General features: G+C 42.1%; 1 protein-coding gene across 1 annotated transcript in view; it reads left to right on the top strand.

Moving 5' to 3' along the window:
* Positions 1–16726, top strand: part of CCDC148 (coiled-coil domain containing 148) — a 156376-nt gene that overhangs the window by 25684 nt on the left and 113966 nt on the right. The window contains exon 2 of the mRNA XM_038422028.2: positions 16576–16641. Within this exon, the coding sequence (XP_038277956.1) occupies positions 16587–16641 (55 nt within the window). The 5' untranslated portion in view covers positions 16576–16586. The remainder of the gene's footprint in view (positions 1–16575; positions 16642–16726) is intronic.

Raw genomic sequence — 16726 nt, 5'->3', positions numbered from 1 at the left:
AAAACATATTCCATAGTGACAGCTGAACTTACACAAATGAGGCACTCTCAGCTTTGAGAGAGTGCCACTCAGTGTCATTTCCCTTTGTAAGAAATGTAAATCTATATATTTTTAATAAAAATTTAGTCTTACAAATACAATGATTCTTTTATTTGTGTCCCACATACAGTGGCTGCAGAAAATTCATACACGATGGCAATTGGCTCTTTTGCAGACTACAATTTATACTCAGGCACCAATCATTACAAGAGTCATTCAAGGCAGCAAGTAAACAATGTCTGCATTACAGAATGACACAAGGTTTCTGCAATGAATGCATTACAGAAAGACACAAGCTTTCCGGTGTAAGGCTTCATGAGCCACTGGAGCAAGGGGTAGGCAAGGTCTCCCTGGATCACTATGGGCATTTCAACATACCCTATTGGTATCTTCTGGTCTGGAAAGAGTCCCTGCATGCAGCTTTCTATTCAGGCCCATGTTCCTGAAGATGTGTGCACTATGCACTTTCCCTGACCACCCTGCATTAATGACAGTGAATCAACCCCAGTGACCCACCAGCACCTGCAAAACCATAAAGAGGTAGTCCTTCCTGTCAATTTACTCCATTGTAAGGTGGTCTGGGGCCAAAGTTGAGATGTATGTACCACCTATTGCCGTGCTGCATTGAGGGAATCCCAATGCAGCAAGGCCACCCACTATTTTTCCTGCATATTGCCCAGACTCAGTCTTTCACAGCAGGAGGCAATTAATGGCCCCACATGCTTGCATTAATGCAGCCCTCATGGTGGACTTCCCAACTTCAAACTGATTTGTGACTTACTGGTAGCAGTCTGGAGTTACCAGCTGCCATGTAGCAATTGCCACATGCTTTTTCCACCACGATGGCAGCTCTCATTTTAGTGTTCTTGGGCTGCAGGGCAGGAGCAAGCTCCACACACTGTTCCAGGAAGGTAGCTTTGAGCATCCAAAAGTTCTGCAGTCACTGCTCCTCATCCCATATCTGCATCACAATCCAATCCCACCACTCAGTACTTGTTTCCCAAGCCCAATAGTGATCCACCATGTGTAGCTGCTCCATACATGCCAACATCAATCTTGAATTGTTTCTTTCCATGGCATACAGCAGTGCAGGCACCACGGATGCCTGTTCAGATTCACAGCTCATGAAATACTGCAGGATCAGCCATATTGTGTTTGATAACACTCGTCACAGCACTGGAGAGCAGTGTGGGATCCATGGTTTAAGGCAGAGACGGTGGGGGCAAAGTTTACAGGGGCAGTTGAAAAACGGAGTGAAACAGCTTAATGGGACTAAATCGGGGGACCCAGATAATCTTTATCCAAGAATATTAAAGGAACTAGCACATGAAATTGCAAGCCCATTAGCAAAAAATTTTAATGAATCTGTAAATTCAGGGGTTGTGCCATATGACTGGAGAATTGCTAACATAGTTCCTATTTTTAAGAAAGGAGGAAAAAGTGATCTGGGTAACTACAGGCCTGTTAGTTTGATATCTGTAGTATGCAAGGTCTTTGAAAAAAAAATTTGAAGGAGAAAGTAGTTAAGGACATTGAGGTCAATGGTAATTGGGACAAAATACAATATGCTTTTACAAAAGGTAGTTCGTGTCAAACCAACCTGATCTCCTTCTTTGAGAAGGTAACAGATTTTTTTTTAGACAAAGGAAATGCAGTGGATCTAATTTACCTTGATTTCAGGAAGGCATTTGATACAGTTCCACATGGGGAATTATTAGCTAAATTGGAAAAGATGTGGATCAATATGAAAATTGAAAGGTGGATAAGGAACTGGTTAAAGGGGAGACTACAACAGGTCAAACTGAAAGGTGAACAGTCAGGCTGGAGGGAGGTTACTAGTGGAGTTCCTCAGGGATCAGTTTTGGGACCAATGTTATTTAATCTTTTTCTTACTGACCTCAGCACAAAAAGCAAGTATTTGCTAGTAAAGTTTGCGGATGACATGAAGCTGGGAGGTATTGCCAATACAGAGAAGGACTGGGATATCATACAGGAAGTTCTGGATGACCTTGTAAACTGGAGTAATAGTAATAGGATGAAATTTAATAGTGAAAATTGCAAGGTCATGCATTTAGGGATTAATGACAAGAATTTTGGTTATAAACTGGGGACGCATCACTTGGAAGTAACAGAGGAGGAGAAGGACCTTGTCGTATTGGTTAATCACAGGATGACTATAAGCTGCCAATGTGATATGGCCGTGAAAAAAGCTAATGCGGTCTTGGGATGCATCAGGCGAGGTATTTCCAATAGAGATAAGGAGGTGTTAGTACTGTTATACAAGGCACTGGTGAGACCTCATCTGGAATATTGTGTGCAGTTCTGGTCTCCCATGTTTAAAAAAAGATGAATTCAAACTGGAACAGATACAGAGAAGGGTTACTAGGATGATCTGAGAAATGGAAAACCTGTCTTATGAAAGGAGACTCAAAGAGCTTGGCTTGTTTAGCCTAACCAAAAGAAGGTTGAGGGGAGATATGATTGCTGTCTATAAATATACAAGAGGGATAAATACCACGGAGGGAGAAGAATTATTTTAAGCTCAGTACCAATGTGGACACAAGAACAAATGGATATAAACTGGCCATCACAAAGTTTAGACTTGAAATTAGACGAAGGTTTTCCAACCGTCAGAGGAGTGAAGTTCTGGAACAGCCTTCCAACGGAAGCAGTGGGGGCAAAAGACGTATCTGGCTTCAAGACTAAGCTTGATAAATTTATGGAAGGGATGATATGATGGGATAGCCTAATTTTGGCAATTAATTGATCTTCAACTATTAGCAGTAGATATGCCCAATGGCCTCTGATGGGATGTTAGATGGGGTGGGAGCTGAGTTACTACAGAGAATTCTTTCCTGGGTGTCTGGCTGGTGAGTCTTGCCCACATGCTCAGGGTTTAGCTGATTGCCATATTTGGGGTCGGGAAGGAATTTTCCTCCAGGGCAGATTTTCGCCTTCCTCTGCAGCGTGGGGCACGGGTCACTAGCTGGAGGATTCTGTGCACCTTGAAGTCTTTAAACCATAATTTGAGGACTTCAATAGCTCAGACATAGGTTAGAGGTTTGTTACAGGAGTGGGTGGGTGAGATTCTGTGGCTTGCATTGTGCAGGAGGTCAGACTAAATGATCATAATGGTCCCTTTCTGACTTTAAAGTCTATGATTCTATGATAGTCTGAAGCCCATGGAAAGATGGGATGGAGAAAACTGCCTCATGGGGTGGTGAACCCAGCCTCATGATGCACTGCAATCCATTCGCAGAACTCCTAGAAGCAGAAGGTGGTGATTCTGCACAGTGGGATAGCTACCCACAGTGCACTGCTCTCTGTTGGTGTGAGACTACCAGCAGTGGACATGCTCCGCTGATAAGGAACATTGGGTGAATGTGCACAAACGATGTAATTACAATGGTCTATGATCATCAATTTAACTGAAGTCGACTTAACTCTGTAGTGTAGACATGGCCTTATTCGCACAAAGTACCCTGAAATTAATGAGAATTTTGCCTGGGTAGTTCTTGAATAAGCAGGATTTGACCCACAGTTAATCATTAGAATTGTTATCTCTAAAACTACTATTGATGGTAAATATTTTTGGTTTTCATAAAAGTAACATTTTGTGATTTAAAAACTGCATGAAGCCTTACGTCAAACTGTAAACCATCCCACTTTAATTGAAGACTGGTTCTGCAACCAACAAATATTGGCAAGTTTTAAAGTATTATATAAGAGTGCATAATTGAATGGAAATTACTTTGTATAAGATTACAAAATACCTATTCCTACACAGCATAATACAAATGCAAATATATACCTGTTAAAGAAGAAAGGGTGGAATGTTGCTGAAAACTGCTTTCAAGATATATTGTTTGCTGTGGTTGTTGTAACTGTATTGGTCCCAGGATATTAGAGAGACAAGCTTTTAAGTGTTATGCAAGTTTACTTCAAAAGATGAGCCTGGAAACTTAAATTCATAACTCTGCTAGACACCAAATATCATGAATTTAATAGAGACACTGGATTTATAGATTACAACAATCTGTATCCCACTAAACCTCCTTTGTCTAACAACTGTAGAGGTGTTAACTGCCCACTTCACCTTGAATGATCTCTTACAAGTTGCAATGTATTAACTTCTTTATCTTTAAAAAGAACTTGTGGCACCTAAGAGACTAACAAACTTATTTGAGCATAAACTTTTGTGGGCTACAGCACACTTCATCAGATGCATAGAATGGAACATATAGTAAGAGGATATATATGCATACAGAAAATATGAAAAGGTGGAAGTTGCCAGACCAACTCTAAGGGGTTAATTAATTAAGATGAGCTATTATCAACAGGAGAAAAAAAACTTTTGTAGTGATAATCAAGATGACCCATTTCAGACAGTTGACAAGAGGTGTGAGGAAGCTTAACATGGGGAAATAGATTCAATTAGTGTAATGACCTAGCCACTCCCAGTGTCCATTCAAGCCTGAGTTAATGGTATCTAGTTTGCAAATCAATTCAAGTTCAGCAGTTTCTCACTGGAGTCTGTTTTTGAAGTTTTTCTGTTGCAAATTTGCCACCTTTAAGTCTGTTACTGAGTGGCCAGAGAGTGTTCTCCAACTGGTTTTTGAATGTTATGTTTCCTGATATCAGATTTGTGTCCATTTATTCTTTTGCATAAAGACTGTCCGGTTTGGCCAATGTACATGGCAGAGGGGGATTGCTGGCACATGATGGCATATATCACATTGATAAATGTGCAGATGAGTGAGCCTCTGATGGCATGGCTGATGTGATTAGGTCCCATGATGGTGTCACTTGAATAGATATGTGGACAGAGTTGGCATCAGGCTTTGTTGCAAGGCTAGGTTCTTGGGCTAGTGTTTTTGGTGTGTGGTTACTAGACAGTATTTGCTTCAGGTTGGGGGGCTATCTGTAAGCGAGGACTGGTCTGTCTCCCAAGATCTGTGAGAGTAAGGGATTGTCTTTCAGGATAGGTTGCAGATCTTTGATGATGTGCTGGAGAGGTTTTAGTTGGGGGCTGAAGGTGACTACTAGTGGCATTCTGTTATTCTCTTTGTTGGGCCTGTCCTGTAGTAGGTGACTTCTGGGTACTCTTCTGGCTCTGTCAATTTGTTTTTTCACTTCAGCAGGTGGGTATTGTAGTTTTAAGAATGCTTGATAGAGATCTTGTAGGTGTTTGTCTCTGTCTGAGGGATTGGAGAAAATGCGGTTGTATCTTAGAGCGTGGCTGTAGACAATGGATTGTGTGGTGTGTCCTAGATGGAAGCTGGAGGCATGTGGGTAAGTATTGCGGTCAGTAAGTTTCCGGTATTGGGTGGTGGTTATGTGATCATCGCTTATTAGCACAGTAGTGTCCAGGAAATGGACCCCTTGTGTGGATTGGTCCAGGATGAGGTTGATTGTGGGATGGAAATTGTTGAAATCATGGTGGAATTCCTCAAGGGCTTCTTTCCCATGGGTCCAGATGATGAAGATGTCATAAATGTCTTGCAAGTAGAGTAGGGGTATTAGGGGACAAGAGCTAAGGAAGTGTTGTTCTAAGTCAGCCATAAAAATGTTGGCATACTGTGGGGCCATGCGGGTACCCATAGCAGTGTCTTTATTTTTGTCAGAGATAGATACAAGGATGTAAATCTGAGTACCTTTCCCAGAACTGAAGAAGAGAGCTTGTCTCTTTCACCAACAGAAGTTGGTCCAATAAAATATATTACTTCATTATAGCCTGATCTATAAATTATGTTTTAATTGTATTGATTACTTAAGAAGTCCCAGTTATCACTTTGAGGGTTAACAGGTTCTTGACCCAAGATCAGACCCACTATTAGTAAAATTACTATATAGTTGGGAACCCCTATGTGTACAGTTGCAACACTCACACTATATGAACTGTTCTATATTTACAATCATTCATTAATACATTTAACAAAGTCACAAACACTCAGTAAGGTAGATAGAGATAATATAAATTGTACATCTGAACATCCATATACTCACACCATTCCTTGCAGAACAAACTGAAATTTTAGCCATTATCTTCTTCATCACCATCTTCACCTTCCTCATCATCATCATCAATGGTCATCATTCTGGCACCTCCCAAGGGGCTACATCTCTCTGTCTTCACACACAATTTCCAAAAAGTCAGCTACCATAGCTGCTATCTATGCTATTAAAGTACTTTCAGATAGCAGAATGCCAATACTAATACAAAATAGTTGCACTGTAATGTAACCAATACATACTTTTGAATGCAGTGTTGTTGTGGCTGTGTTTGGTCTCAGGATTTAGAGACAAGGTGGGTGAGGTAATATCTTTATTGGACAACTTCCGTTGATGAGAGAGGCAAGCTTTCAAGCTTACACAGAGCTCTTCTTAGAAGAGCAGCACTAATTTCTCTTTGACTGGGGAACCAGTACAGAGCTCTGGGGGAATGCTATGGCATCAGAGCACTTTAAGAAGCCATGACAAATGTTTCAAGCTACAATTTTTAGCCTGTGATTTTGCCTTCTGTGCATGCTAATGAACACCTCCCTCATGCCAGATTCTCCCACACTGAAGTCAAAGGGAGTGTCCTCAGGTGCAGGAGTGGGGAGCATGAGTAGGAAACTATAAGGGTACATCTATACTGCAACGTAAGTCCAGGGTTAGTTGAACTTGAGTCAGCTGACCCAAGTTAGGGAACCCTGGGCTTGAGCATCTTCATTGTATTTTAACCCAATGTTAAGATTTGTCTAACCTGTGCTCAAACCTGAGGCTCTGGCTTCCACACTGCAGTGTGCAGACCCACGTCAAAGAAGCCATATCCCAGAGTCCCTAGCGCCCCTCCCCCCAAAATGTGGCTGCTTTAGCCCTAGAACTGGGTGCACTGTGGGAAAACTTTACTGCCTGCCCTGCATGTTACAGGAAGTTTGAAGCAGCTTGGCTTGCAAAGGGCATGATCAATTCATTCTCCCTTGCAAATCCAGGAGGCTCTGTGATAGTGTGCTTGCCGATCTGTGATAAGAACAGACACTAGCACTAGCTTCCTCAGGGATGCTCAACCCCCCTCTCCTGCCCTGCCCCCATCCACTCCGTTCCTCCAAGCCCCCACCCTGGCCAATGCGAACTGTGGAGCCAGCACTTGGGCGGGGGGAGACAGGGAGTGGAGCACACAGAACCTTTGTGGCCATCCCTACACCTAAGAGCCAGAGGGACATGCTGGCAGCTTCCGGAGTGCCACGTAGGGAACCTGCCAACCCAATGCCAACTGGACTTTTAACCCCCTGATCAGCAGTGCTGACTGGAACCGACAGGGTCCCTTTTCGACTAGGTGTTCCAGTCAAAAACTGGACACCTCGTAACCCTACCTGGGAAGCATCTTGTCTTCCAAATAGAGAATTCAGTCTGTTCTTCCTAGTGCATATGTGTTATGTAGAATACCATTACTATGCTAATATGTCACTTGAGCTGAATATTTTTTTTCATTCCCATAATGTTAGTAACTAACTGTGATAACCAAAGATATTTCTGACTGAGAAATGAGTAGAAAACCTGTTATAGACTGGCCAATCAGAGCAAAGCACATAGTAACACGTTTGAGGGGTTTATTCTCTTGAAGCCTGCATGATTGATAGGAATTATAGGTGCCCACACAGGGGAGAATATAATTGAATATGATACATGTATAAACTAAGCACTGCCCATATTTGGTAGAAGTGCAAATCCTTTTGTTAAATTCTGACAGATAGGATTATTCTCCGAGTTTGTGTCACACCTTTCTTTTATTCTTAATTCTGATCCCTGGTTAATAACTTCCTCTTTTTCTTTTGGAGGATTAAGCAAAGGAAAAATGGGTTTGTTCTCTGTTCTGATTCTTTATGAAGTTCTAAAAGATTTTCAATATCACTAAAAAATGAGTTGGGTTTAAAAATAAAAATTATAAAAAAATATTGTCAGTATTTTTGTCTTCTGTTTTATAGGCCAATAGGATTCATGTTTTCATGCTTTTCTATACTACAGTGATGGCTGTAAACTTAATGAAAGCTTAATTCCCATGTAACCACACTACTTAAGGAACTGGGGCTTTTAGGAAAAATAAATATTGCAGATTTATAATAAAATTATGAAAGTTGGCAACCTTAGGTTTTGTCTGTTTAGACTATTTTTTTTTCCTTCTGCTTGTTGTTTGTCTTAGAAATTCATGTCTTGTCTTATCTTGTCTATATTGCTTTCTGGGGGAGTAGGCGGGTAGGAGGAAAGAGAAGTCTCTTGGTGATTGAAAATCTGATAGGATATAGTATCAAAAATACGAGGTGAAAGCCCAAGAAGCAAAATTATTTTTATTCAGATAGACCTTCCTCAACAACGTATATGCTATTAGAGACATCTTACTTAAAACATAGATTCATAGATACTAAGGTCAGAAGGGACCATTCTGATCATCTAGTCCGACCTCCTGCACAGCGCAGGCCACAGAATGTCACCCACCCACTCCTATGAAAAACCTCACCCATGTCTGAGCTATTGAAGTCCTTAAATCATGGTTTAAAGACTTCAAGGAGCAGAGAAGCCTCCCTCAAGTCAACCATGCCCTATGCTACAGAGGAAGGAGAAAAACCTCCAGGGCCTCTCCAATCTGCCCTGGAGGAAAATTCCTTCCCGACCCCAAATATGGCAATCAGCTAAACCCTGAGCATATGGGCAAGACATCCAATGACTTCTCCAAGAAAACATGGAAGATAAGACTAGGCATTCTTGATATTACTAAAATTTAAAAACAGGCAGAAAATGTATGTGTTTTTTTAAAAATGCAGAGCTTCTTTATGCATCAAAAATAAAAAGACACAGACAAATGCAATTTTTGTCCCTTTGCAGGTCACCTTTAACTTCTCACTCATCATCGGCACTGATAAATTTTTGCAACAGTCTTATGCACTTCTTTGTCTAAATTTCATGTAGGAGAAAGGGATAGTAGTGGAAATCTCGGGAGAGGAATAGAGGGAGAGAGAATATGTATGACCAGCAATTGTCTGATCCAGTATGGCAAATTGAATGAAACTTGTGTACTGGATGAGGGGATTGGGTTGAGTGGGTGATGGAGAGGGAGTTGTTTAGGGGATAGGTAGTTTGGGAGAAGAATGGATTTCTTCTGGGTTAATGGATGGATATATATATAGTGGTTGGGCAGGTGACTTATAGAGAAGAGTCCTGAGGGATTAATAATGGGGTTTAGTCTGTCCTGCGCAGACTACAATCAGCCAGCTATCATGTCTTGGCCTAGACCCTTTTGTAAGCACTGCACTACCTTATCAACCTTTTGATTAATCTCTCTCCTTTAGGATTGTTTTGTTTTGCCAGAAGCCTAGATGTTTGTCAGAGATCTCATTTTTCAGATGGGATTTAGTGTTCTGTATTAAATTATGGCTGATGAGCGGGCAACATGGCAGTGAGATACCCATAGGATTGATTCGTTATTCCTGGAGAGGGATCTGTGATGAGTTTGTCTCTATGGTGTGGGAGCAGAGAAATTTGGTTTTTGGCTGGGAGTAGCTGGTTCGTATGGACTTTGCATCCTGCCCTGGAATTCTAATTTGGATATCCTGCTGCAACACCAGCATCCCTTTAATAACCACCTTAGGGCTCGTCTGCACATCTAAGATGTTCTGCTTTAACTGCATCTGTATAAAAGTGCTTATTCGAGTATAATTTATTACTGTACAGGAAGGCAAATAAGCTGTATCAGTGTATTATATCTTTATACTGGAATAATTCTGTCCACACTGAGGATTGTACTGGTATAACTAATCTTTAAATATTTTGGTTAGGAATGTGATTTTTTTTTTTTACTAGTACAAAAAAGGTGTGTAGATGAAGCCTTAATGTGACTAGAAGGTTGAACAAAGCTGCTGCATAATGGAGAGGTAGAGAGCTTACTAAGTGGGCATGGGCATGGATGAGTGCTAGGTTGCTGCATCTTAAAACCAAGATAATGTTAGTAAGTTGAGGGAAGCAATTAGAAGAAATGTGAAACTAAAATTGGCACCTTTGATTGAGAGACTGATTGCCATTTGTAGCATAGGTGGACAACTTAGACTGGGCTCTGCCTGAATGCCCAGACAGCATCTGTGGCCAACAACCCACAGACCCACTGCATCTGGTAAAAAGGAACCCTTTGTCATTGATGCAGATTATGCCACAATTTTCTATGCTTTTGTCATCTCAAGATTAGAATCATAGAATCATAGAATATCAGGGTTGGAAGGGACCCCAGAAGGTCATCTAGTTCAACCCCCTGCTCAAAGCAGGACCAAGTCCCAGTTAAATCATCCCAGCCAGGGCTTTGTCAAGCCTGACCTTAAAAACCTCTAAGGAAGGAGATTCTACCACCTCCCTAGGTAACGCATTCCAGTGTTTCACCACCCTCTTAGTGAAAAAGTTTTTCCTAATATCCAATCTAAACCTCCCCCATTGCAACTTGAGACCATTACTCCTCGTTCTGTCATCTGCTACCATTGAGAACAGTCTAGAGCCATCCTCTTTGAAACCCCCTTTCAGGTAGTTGAAAGCAGCTATCAAATCCCCCCTCATTCTTCTCTTCTGCAGACTAAACAATCCCAGCTCCCTCAGCCTCTCCTCATAAGTCATGTGCTCTAGACCCCTAATCATTTTCGTTGCCCTTCGTTGTACTCTTTCCAATTTATCCACATCCTTCCTGTAGTGTGGGGCCCAAAACTGGACACAGTACTCCAGATGAGGCCTCACCAGTGTCGAATAGAGGGGAACGATCACGTCCCTCGATCTGCTCGCTATGCCCCTACTTATACATCCCAAAATGCCATTGGCCTTCTTGGCAACAAGGGCACACTGCTGACTCATATCCAGCTTCTCGTCCACTGTCACCCCTAGGTCCTTTTCCGCAGAACTGCTGCCGAGCCATTCGGTCCCTAGTCTGTAGCGGTGCATTGGATTCTTCCATCCTAAGTGCAGGACCCTGCACTTATCCTTATTGAACCTCATTAGATTTCTTTTGGCCCAATCCTCCAATTTGTCTAGGTCCTTCTGTATCCTATCCCTCCCCTCCAGCGTATCTACCACTCCTCCCAGTTTAGTATCATCCGCAAATTTGCTGAGAGTGCAATCCACACCATCCTCCAGATCATTTATGAAGATATTGAACAAAACGGGCCCCAGGACCGACCCCTGGGGCACTCCACTTGACACCGGCTGCCAACTAGACATGGAGCCATTGATCACTACCCGTTGAGCCCGACAATCTAGCCAGCTTTCTACCCACCTTATAGTGCATTCATCCAGCCCATACTTCCTTAACTTGCTGACAAGAATGCTGTGGGAGACCGTGTCAAAAGCTTTGCTAAAGTCAAGAAACAATACATCCACTGCTTTCCCTTCGTCCACAGAACCAGTAATCTCATCATAAAAGGCGATTAGATTAGTCAGGCATGACCTTCCCTTGGTGAATCCATGCTGACTGTTCCTGATCACTTTCCTCTCCTCTAAGTGCTTCAGGATTGATTCTTTGAGGACCTGCTCCATGATTTTTCCAGGGACTGAGGTGAGGCTGACTGGCCTGTAGTTCCCAGGATCCTCCTTCTTCCCTTTTTTAAAGATGGGCACTACATTAGCCTTTTTCCAGTCATCCGGGACTTCCCCCGTTCGCCACGAGTTTTCAAAGATAATGGCCAAGGGCTCTGCAATCACAGCCGCCAATTCCTTCAGCACTCTCGGATGCAATTCGTCCGGCCCCATGGACTTGTGCACGTCCAGCTTTTCTAAATAGTCCCTAACCACCTCTATCTCTACAGAGGGCTGGCCATCTCTTCCCCATTTTGTGTTGCCCAGCACAGCAGTCTGGGAGCTGACCTTGTTAGTGAAAACAGAAGCAAAAAAAGCATTGAGTACATTAGCTTTTTCCACATCCTCTGTCACTAGCTTGCCTCCCTCATTCAGTAAGGGGCCCACACTTTCCTTGGCTTTCTTCTTGTTGCCAACATACCTGAAGAAACCCTTTTTGTTACTCTTGACATCTCTTGCTAGCTGCAGCTCCAGGTGCGATTTGGCCCTCCTGATATCTTTCCTACATGCCCGAGCAATATTTTTATACTCTTCCCTGGTCATATGTCCAACCTTCCACTTCTTGTAAGCTTCTTTTTTATGTTTAAGATCCGCTAGGATTTCACCATTAAGCCAAGCTGGTCGCCTGCCATATTTACTATTCTATTAGATTTCTGTAGTGGTTTCTACATAAGAGTACACTTTTAGGCCACTCAAACTGAAGCTTATACAGAATGCCATGGCTGCTTAAGCACATTTTAGGTCAGGAGTACACTAAACCAGTGTTCTCAGATGAGCACTGGCAGCAAGTAGGCTTCTATATAAAATTCAGTGTGTAGGTGTTAACCAACAAAACTAGATCTCAGATGATCTAGGGCTATTTGAGAGACTGTCTATCTCTGCCATAGTTTCAATCAACAGAAATATTCAAGATGGAGTTCCCTCACTAGACAAAATAGAGCTGCTGATCTAGTATTCTCCATTAAGGTCTTCCCTTTCGTTTGCATTCGTCTTGGTTCTTCAGAGCCTAGATTTGCTATGCTTTTGGGCAAAATGCAGAGCTCATCTTTTTGCTCAGACTTCTGTGGGGGAGGTGGGATCTAGTTTGGAATATGAGAGTTTATTTTATATTTAGCTGTCAAAGTGGAATGAGTAATTTTGTTTACATTGTATTTTTAATTTGTCTATTTACGCTCTTATGACACCCATCACTGTAGTTTGACGGACTAATATAATGTATTTGTCTTCACAACAACTTTGTGAAATGGATGTATTACTTCTGGAACAGACATGTGATGGAAGCCTATCAAGGATTTTAGAAATTTAAATAAATATTTTTCTGACTTTGAGTACTTCCATTCTTTTTGTTCAATGCAAGGATCTATTTCATGATAACAGCAAAGAAGACTGAAGAACATAAATCAAGGAGTACTGAGGAAGGTCAAACTTGATCAACAGGCCTTAGCTGTTTTCTGTTGATGTGACTATGTAACATCAAATGTACAAAACCTATTTGGCCTGAATCTACACTGTCTTTTAACTTGTGTCATCATACCTGTGCAAAATGGGTATAAAACTAACTCTCAGTCATATGGTTAGTAGTCTGTGTGCTATGCTACAGTCATGATTCAAATTTGAATAGAATTGACTGTTTGCAGTGATAATGGAACTTATTTGTAGAATTTTAATCTTCTAGAACAAAGATGTGACTTCCCAACGGCCTTTGATGGTTTTGCTGTGCAGAGTATTGTCATTAAGGAACATAATAGCTATAACCATCAGATATATTTCAGTACATACTTTAAGAATGTACTGAACTAGGCATCTTGGTTCCCTCATTTATTCTACTACAGAACATCATGTGCAGGATCTATAGTGTCCATGAATTCTTAACTGAGGTCAAAGTGAATTACAAATAGTTTATTCTAGTTTGTATTATATGTTAAATGTCAAGTTTCCTAATGGAACCTGTGTCAAAGCTCTGTCCTTGTCTCAGTGGGTCCCGCACTTCCTGGTGGATTTGGCTAGCGTCAGAGGCTCACTGTGACCCTCCACATAGCCCTTCTCTCTCTTGAGGCAAGGGTCACAGCCTACTGAGCCATTTTCATCATAAGCCAGCAAGGGAGGTGAGGAGAAGCCACCCTTCCTCGCACAGTCTCTGTTGTCTCCCAGTCTCAGTGATTAATCAGGGAGGGAAGGGGGGATCCCGGGCCCGCCCTCTACTCCAGCTCCAGCCCAGCAACCCTAAAAGTAGCAGCTATGGTAGCTGACTTTTTGGAAATAGGATGTGTGCAATTCCCTGGGCCACTTCCCCACAGCAGCCCCCACTCAATATCTCCTTCACTGTTACCTCAGGGCCTCCTTCCTTGCACCTGATATGGTTTGTACTGCTTAGTTCCTCCAACAGCATGGCTTCCTCCCACAGCTCCTGACACACGTGCCCAACTGACTAATTGGGAGGCTTTTAACTAGTTTCAGCCAGCCCCTAACTGGCTTCAGGTATCCCAATCAATCTAGCTATCTTCCCTGCCTTCTGGAAAGATCTTAATTGGCCCCAGGTATCTTAATTGACCTGGAGCAGCTGCCATTTACTTATCCTGGTACCAGGGATTTGTTTAGCCTGGGACGAATATATCTGTCTCCTACTACTTTTCTATAGCCATCTGGCCTTGTCCTGTCACAAACCCTACAGACAACTATATACAAGAAACTTGTATCACCACACCTACCTTTAGAAATGCAAACACCCCAAACACACCAAGAAATATGAGCTAGGCACTCGGATACCACAGAATATGCCCTGAGGAAAATGTCTAGAATACACACCTTAACAGACTCAAAACCACATTCACCAAACAAGGACTCTCCACCAAAGAAGTAGAACCAGCCACCCAAATACCCCGAGAGAACTTGCTTCAACATAGAAATAAAATCCCCTCTGACCACACATCCCTAGTTGTCATCTACCAATCCACACTGGAACCCATACGGGGCATCATCAAACAACTACAACCCATAGTCAATGGGGACTCCATCTTGAAAAATCTTTTCTGAACCCCCTTCAAATAACCCTCCAACCTCCTCTATCGGACTAGGATACACTCATACAAAGTGGCATCAGACCCTTCCAGAACAGATGCAAAACCTGCAGACATATCTTCACTGCTACAATGATCAGTGGTTCCCACAACACACATTTCAAGATCTCTGGGTCCTACACATGCCTATCACATTTGGTGTACCTCATCCAGTGCACTAAATACCCCAATAGCAACTGTGGGTGAAACCATACAATCAATACACTCTCAAATGAACTCACAGAGGAAAATGATAAAAGGCAAAAACACCACTTCACCTGTGTGTGAACACTTTTCACAAAGTGATCACTCTATATCTGATCTCTCAATACTCATCATTTAAGGATAACAGCACCATGCTTTCAAAAGATGAGCCTGGGAAGTTAAATTCATAATTTTGCTAGATACTAAAACTCACGGTCTGAATAGAGACACTGGATTTGTGGCTCATTACAACAATCTGTAACCCACTAACCACCTCGCCTCAGCTGCTTTCCCCACTCTCTCCTCCCCCTTCCTTTTGCTCCCTATGACTGCAGGGGTGTTAATGGGCCTCTTCACCTTGAATGTTCCTTTGAAATGTGTTAACTACTATGCTAAACAATCTGTTCCACCTTGTATTTAGTAGGGACACTCTGAGTTAGTTTCCGAGATCTGAAGAAGAGCCCTGTGTAAGCTTGAAAGCTTGTCTCTCTCACTAACAAAGCTGGTCCAATAAAAGATACTACCTCATCCCCTAATCTCCTTAATATCCTGGCACAACAGCACTGTATATAAGTTTCCTACAAAGCCTTCTACTCCTATTCTATTCTTGGGATGATTTTAATAATGCTAATAAATTTTGAAAAGCATTATCTACATAATAGGTGACAATCCTGGAATCTTATCTTTGTGACACTCTGAAGCCTAGAATGTCTGTTAGTGTGAAGCAATGGAAACAGCTACGAGCATGGTTGAGAGCTTTTTTTCTGTTCAGAATATCAGCAAATTCTATCATCACTGGGATTCACTGTCCATTAACATCAAGTTCTTAACTTATCAGCCATTTTGATTTTACAAAATATATCCAAGCAACAGCAAATCATGTATCCATGCCATGATTGGTTGAGTTATCTCTGACCTATTACTACTCCTACTCTACACTAACTTGCATGCAACAGTTTCATTGGTCATATGAGGAAGGCTGAACAGATGGCATACTACTTGGCCCAAATGCTGCACCCAGTGGCGCCAACTTTCTAATCTGCTGGGGGGGTGCTCAACCCCCCCAGCTCTGCCTCAGGACAGGCCCACACCTCACCACTTCCCACCCACCCCATGCTCTACCCCCATCCTGCCTCTTCCTGCCCCCTCCCCTGAGCGTGCCCGACCCTCACTCCTCCCCTCCCCCCCAGCACCTCTTGCATGCTGCAGAACAGCTGATTGTGGCAGGCAGGACAGGGAGAGGAGGGCAGCTGGCTGTCGGTGGGTACTCAGCACCCACCATTTTTTCCCCATGGGTGCTCCAGTCATGGAGCACTCATGGAGTTAGTGCCTATGGCTGCACCCATGCAACAGCACTAGCTTTCAGCTATTAGTACGTGTATAATGAGTGGATGACTTCATGTTTGATTGTATTTTTCTGAGTAACATACGTCTACCACAGAGTGGCTACTTTTTCTGTTTCTTCTAATGTCATCAATATAATATAAAAGGGATTTTGCTAGTGTTTCACAAAGCGATTCATGAAGTCTGTCCTAAAACAAAAGATGAATCCTTATAATTTATTATCTGGTTAGAAGGTACTTTCAACAATATGACGCTAGCTTTCCTGTCCCAGTGTACAAACAAAATAAGAGCATTACAATTTCTTAGCTAAATTGGTTTTTAGAATATCAAAACTTTTATTTCTCAACAGATATAAGAAACATGAGTGGAAGGGATCTTCGAACGTTCATTACAACTCACAGGACTAGTGACATAGGTATATATATATTTGAATTTTTATTACAGTTTAACTGTTCTATCACAGTCTACAATAGAACAATATTTATAAGCTACTGTGTACA

This window comes from Dermochelys coriacea, chromosome 11 (assembly GCF_009764565.3).
Source record: "Dermochelys coriacea isolate rDerCor1 chromosome 11, rDerCor1.pri.v4, whole genome shotgun sequence".
Lineage (NCBI taxonomy): Eukaryota > Metazoa > Chordata > Testudines > Dermochelyidae > Dermochelys > Dermochelys coriacea.
The sequence above is the reverse complement of the archived record's forward strand: the minus strand, read 5'-3'. Positions and strand labels throughout refer to the sequence as shown.